Source organism: Siniperca chuatsi, linkage group LG14 (genome assembly GCF_020085105.1).
Source record: "Siniperca chuatsi isolate FFG_IHB_CAS linkage group LG14, ASM2008510v1, whole genome shotgun sequence".
Taxonomy (NCBI): Eukaryota; Metazoa; Chordata; class Actinopteri; order Centrarchiformes; family Sinipercidae; genus Siniperca; species Siniperca chuatsi.
The window spans coordinates 11,276,865-11,282,996 of record NC_058055.1 but is presented as its reverse complement, the minus strand read 5'-3'; the positions used below and the strand labels follow the sequence as shown (position 1 = coordinate 11,282,996).

General features: G+C 42.6%; 1 protein-coding gene across 9 annotated transcripts in view; it reads left to right on the top strand.

Moving 5' to 3' along the window:
* Positions 1–449: 449 nt before the first annotated feature.
* phldb1a (pleckstrin homology-like domain, family B, member 1a) overlaps positions 450–6,132 on the top strand; it is a 31,167-nt gene continuing 25,484 nt past the window's right edge. For 3 of the 9 annotated variants that reach the window (XM_044223817.1, XM_044223816.1, XM_044223813.1), the window contains exons 1-2: positions 3,450–3,967; positions 6,008–6,106. In XM_044223817.1, coding sequence (XP_044079752.1) covers positions 3,965–3,967; positions 6,008–6,106 — 102 coding nt within the window. In that variant the 5' untranslated portion in view covers positions 3,450–3,964. Of the gene's footprint in view, positions 606–965; positions 1,106–3,446; positions 3,968–4,473; positions 5,414–6,007; positions 6,107–6,132 lie in introns of those variants that run through there. The other 6 variants (XM_044223809.1, XM_044223811.1, XM_044223807.1 and 3 more) reach the window with 6 other exon arrangements.

Genomic DNA, 6,132 nt, shown 5'->3' with positions numbered 1-6,132 from the left:
GCATGAAGCAGAGATGTAAAGCCACAGATATTGTTGCCTTGAGAGAATCTGTGAAATGTCACTTGTGCTCTCAAAGTGCAAACAAACGCTGGCCATTCCAGTCTAATCCTTCATGAGTTTGAAGTGATCTCATCCTCAAGACACTTTTTCCATGTTTTGTTATTACAGCTCGGTGAAACAATGAATGGAACAAAAAAAAAATTACCTAAAGCTAGCTCAGGGACACTGAAAGGAAAGATTTTTCATGTTACTAGGTATTCACTGGGTATGATCTGTACATCTGAGAAAATCTAGCGATCCTACAGAACAAATCTGCTTTGTGAGAATCACAGAGCAATGCAGGGATACAGAGTGGGTAGAGTCAAATGAATGATAAGTGGGGAGAGAAAAAGGGCCGGAAAGAGGGGTGGACCCGGCAGAAAGATGTATATGGATGCACTGAATGTTTCACTTTGAAACTAGCCCAACAGCAGTGGAGGACTGACAGCATATCTCCATCCTGGAGAAGAGAAGCGGGAGACTTTTCTGATGAAGAGTTGAGAAGATGTTTTTAATCTTTGGACTGAATCATTCCACAGACAAAAAGATGTTCTTTGCCAGCTCTGGTAATGAGAAACAAAAATATTTGCTTGATGGTGTGTGTGTGTGTGTGTGTGTGTGTGTGTGTGTGTGTGTGTGTGTGTGTGTGTGTGTTGCAGTGAGAGACAGAGTGAGTGGGGGAGATAAGGAGATAATGGTGCTATCGTGGCAGTTTACATTCATGGTTTTCAGCCTAACACGACCCAGTTATTTCTCACTCATCATGCACTTTGTCTGACAGAGGTTACATACTTTTGTTATAGTTTTTGTAACCATTTATTAATGTCTTTATGCGTGCCCATTTGTAGCTTAAACATTACAGAGCAGGTGGAGGTCATCTGGTTTCAGAGAGGGAGAGAGATTAGGAGCCAAATCCAGCCGACTGTGAGTGGACACTTTTATGTGTGTGAGATCAGGCTGCCTTGGGGGCTCATGCTCATACATTACGTCTAGTAATGTACTTAGGTGGAATCACAGGCTCATGAAGTATTTCCCCGACAGGACCGTGAGGTGCACATGCGCCTGAGTGAGTATATTTTTTAAATTTGTAACTTTCTGTGTAACAGAGGAAAAACAGGTAAAATATACTCAATGATTTCATGACTTGTTTGCATGTAGATATGTATGCCTCACTGTTCTTATGTGCATCGTCTTGAACATATTGATAAGTTATAAGAGACAAGTGGACAGATGTTACAAAGGAAACAGCACATCTGTTTGGTGGGAGACTCAAAGGAAATGTTTTGGGAAAATCATCAGCTTCCTGTTGTTCTTTTTTATTCGTTCTGGTTCGTCTGGGGTCCTGCCTTATCAGAGTAACATTTGGCCAAAACACATGATGTGAGCTGGTACTTTCTGTACTGTGTAATACTGATGTCATATCAAGCAGAGCAAATCAGAAGATTCAAATGGCATTCATGTGTACACTTTGTTAATTTGTTGCTGTATAACAGGATAGGTTTGTTTTTTTTCTGACAATATTGCAAAAATGAGACACCGTATACCACAATGTCCTGCAACTGTCTGGCTGTATAACCCATCTGTGAATCAGTCTTTTACCACTCCTCCTTCAGGATGAGGGTCTGTCCTGAGATGTGTCTCTCATGCAGCATTCCTCTCGCAGCAAGCTCCACCACTCAAATGGTTACGTTTAAGGTCAAGGTTAGAGCAAAGGTCGTGTTTTGGCCTGTCAAACTTAGCGGAAGAAGCAGGATTTGTGCACGGCCTGAGAGGAAGTGCTGACTGGGTTCAGGGCAAGGAAGTCCCTGTTACCTGAATTCATGTGAGAAGGAAGAAAACTGTTTTTTGTCAGACTCCCACACATTCTTTAGCTGCATGAATTAAAGCTGCTTCTACCTCGCTGACTGTACCCCGCTCAAGCAATTCGCACCTGACTGCACTTTGGATTCCTCCACCTTTCTTCTGTCATGTCATGTCCAGACAGGGCACACAAACTGTACAATCTGAGACTCCCACCAGACACATAATTCATAAGCTGTAAGCAATCCTCACACAAGTGTGATCAGTAAAATATACATGCTGATGCAGCAGCTGGCAAATCTTCCAGTAGTGGTGAACTTTTATCATCCTCCCACAGTGCTCATAACCTGTTTGAATGCTGAGGAATCTTTACAGCCAGTTCAGGCTTGCAACCAAGACCATGTACAGTGAATATAAAGTTGCATAACGTCATAGTGTTCAACATCAGAAGGCAAACAGACATTAATATTGATCATTAATCCATCTGGATCATTCTGCATAATTTAATTATCAGTTAAACTGTCCAGGCCAGTGTGTTCAAACTCCAAGGCAACCCAACCTGTTTTCATAGCCCGGATGGTTTTAGCTGATTGAAACATTACATTGCCTCTTTATTAAAACTTAATTGGAAGCATTTGTGGGTTTTTTTGTAGCTTTCGACCAATTCCTTTCATTTAAATAACAAGGAATAAATTCATTCTTTCAAACCACAACACGTCCTTAGACTTTCTGCTATAAAAAAAACAAACTTTTTTCAAATCTCTGTTTTAATAGTCACAATCTTTATAATAATGCTACTTGACTGGTAAAAAGCAACATCCTTATGTTTAACTTTAAAGCCATGCTAATGCAAGTGCTCCAATTAATAAAATAAGATGTGACACAGCAGAAAAGTAATCTGTTTTGTTGAGTGGACACTCATTGTCATATTACATTCTGTTACTTAATAATGATTAACATTGCTTTCCTCTGCCGTATTACCTTATTTGGTGTAGCTAGAGTGACTAATCTACACTCGAAATCACTATTTACAGAACGTTCAGCAACTTTTCAGCCACTCAGCTGTAACCTCCACATCATCACTGGGGGAGACTGACTCAGAACATCAAGCCTCTCTGCAGACTTTGCTCCAAGTCCATCTGGTTACTTAGCTGCCTCTGTTTGTTTGTTTTTACTTTCCTTAGTGACTCATCATCTGCTTCATTTCCTCCATCTCCTCTCTGGCCCCCGACCATGGGAAAAGCCTTGAGAGATCAATAGTGGAGTCTTTCTCCCACTCTCTTCCACTCTCTCTGTCTCTAGGCCAAATCGTTCCTGTGGGACGTCTGCAAAGATGGCTCACATGTGTTCGCTCACTTCCTGTGGAGCATAGTATTTCTCTATCCCATCATTATTGATGTATCAAGCACAGTGGATGCATTATAATCCACCGTGCTTAGTCATATTATCATAAATTGTTATTCAACGGTTTTCCAGAGTGGAAATACCCACTCCACAGTTTGTTACATCAGTGGCACAGAGCTCAGAGCAGGAAGTCAGCGGACACAAGGTCTTTTCCATCTCCTACTCCTACACCACGTTTTTATTTCCTCCCAGGATCAGACTGTTAACCTGCTTAACCAATAGATAATGCTGAGGAGACTCACAGCATTACAGGGTTTGGTTTCCAGCCTCCTCTGATCATCTGGTGCGGTCCATCTGATCTTTCAATCAATGGAAATCCTGTAGGAGTGAATACATCTCAGGGGCTCTCTGAGGAGGATCTGAACTTTGACCCAACACCTCTCTTAGTATGGAGTGTTTTGAAATTGAACTCACAGGGTTTATATGCCAAAAAGAGAATGGAAGACAATAAAAAAGTTGTCTTTTAGTCATAAGTCAGAACACATTTTGGAGGGCAGCGCCGATGCCGGTCCCCCTCTGCTGCGTGTCAGGGATGTAACTCTGCACCGGGATGGGGAGGAGAAGGGGCTGGGAGGAGGGAAATAGCAGAGGAGCCCAGTGAGTGAATGAAAAAAGATAGGAGCAAGACATAAACAACAATGAGGACACTGCTCTATGGATTAATACACTTCAGACAAACTCATGGACCTAGCTGTTGTCTGGACTCTGTCAGAGTAGAGAAATGGTAAGAGCTGCATGTCTGTCAGTTAAGTAAGTAAACTGTTGACCGTGTTTGCCAGCACTGCTGTGTTTCTAAATAGTTTTCTGCCTATTTTTTATGTCATCCTTTTTGAAATAACACTCTCCTTTATTTTATTCATGATTTTAAGTGTAAAATGTTCAGTCTCCCTCTGTTTTGTCAGTGTTCACTCTCAGCAGAAATCATTTCTCTTTAAAAGTAGCAGCCCAGACTGTGTGGCTGGTGGTGTCTATTTTCAGAAGCTCATGGCAACTCTGAAGGGCATAACTGCCCCCATAATCACAGGTTACAGTGGAAGGCCCTGCATTTGCAAGCTTTAAAACTATTCTCCAGCCTGGGTGTGTACTTTAAATGACTGAGGCTTGTGGGAGCAGGAGCACATGTGTGCAAATGTGTGTGTGTGAGTCAGACAGCCAGAGACACATTACCCTGCCCACTCTCCTGTCCTGTGTCTGAGTGCGTGGCTCAAAGAGGGCCAGTGTTGACAGCCAGTGGGCTGACAGCAGAGGCGTGAGGGGTCCAGTGTCAGTGCTGAACAGAGGGGACGGTCTGTTCTCCGTGTCACTGGGTCCTCTGAGACTCACACACTGGACGTGATTGTCAGATATGTGTGGTTTCACCCGGCGGCTTTGTCTGGAGTGACATCAGACGCAGATTGAACACCCCGTTGTCTTAGCCTGTGCTAAACTTGGAGCACAGCAGCTGTGGATGTTTTTTGGCGATTTTTTCAAGAATTTTAAATGATCATTGATGTCAGCATGGAGTGACAAAGAGCTCAAGCATTTCTTTTTGATGCAGCAGTCATGTGTTGGTGTGTGAATGGGCTGATGTGGTCATTTCCAGAGATACAGACTGGTGGGAAATTAAAGGAAACCCCAGAATAAATGAGAAACAGTGGGGTGAAAAGGTGTTATTGAATGGTTTGATGAGTATGAAAATGATGTGAATCATATGCTGTCGCCTTCAAAGTCACCACATCTCAACCCAGTTGAACAGCTAAGGAAGATTTTGGATTGACAGCTCTCGGCACCACCACCATCAAAACACCCTAATGAGGGAATAGCTTTTGGAAAGATGGCATTCATTCCTCCAGCAGAGTTTCAGAGACTCTATGTCAAAAACCACTGAAGCAACATAAAGCTTACAGAGACGCTTTATGTTGGTTATTTCTTTAATTTGCCATCCATTTGTTTAACATATCTGGAGATTGCCAGATCATTAAGTAAAGAGATCTCCTTTGAAATGTACATTTAACAGTCAAGCATGACATGCAGTAATTCAAGTTTGTAGTAGACAAAACAGACAACTAGATAATAGGTAGTTGTGTCTATTTCAGTTTTGCTTGGAATGTTGAGCTGTTGTTGCCTGGACAAGCAACCCATGTGGGTGATAGTGAAATTCGTGGATACCAGCTTTTAGCAGAACAATATGGTGAGTCATCTGGACTGCTTATGTGTCTATGTGTGATTGTCTGAGGTCTGTCTGGTCCTCATGGGTTGTTGTTTCCCTCTAGTCTGATATGAGAGCGATGAGCAGACAGCTGGATCTAATCTGCAGCATCTGTCTGCAAACATGGAGTGTTTGTGTTTGTAAGATCAGTATATGAGTCACAGTGACTCATCATGGTCTGAGGATGCAGTGATCTGACCCCCGATGTGTGAGGTGCCTGCAGAGCCCATTAACACCTTCTGCTACATCTCAAATGTACATTTGGGATGATACTCACATAATGGCAGGCTGCTATCGTCACGCTTGTTGTCTAATGTGTAAAATCAGTAATCTTTCTTAGATTGAGGCATAAATCAGTGCCAGCTTTCTTGATGGATTGTTTTGTCCAGCTAGTTCTGGAGAAACAATTACCCAGTATAATGGTTTGGTCACATGGGCTTATAAGTGGGGCACAAGGTTTCTAAGGAAAGCACTGTTCCCATTGTAGTACAACTGTAGTAGCAGTATTCCCAGCACTCCCATTCATCCCCTGTTGCTATCTCTCTCTCTCTCTCTGTATGTGTGCATTTGCTTCAGGATCTTCATGTGTCAGATAACTCTGACAGTCCAGCCGACATGGAGCGCATGAGCAGGACTAAAGTGGAACATGAGCGACAGATGCACCAGGTCTTACAGGTGAGTCATTTCTTACTTCAGGGCAG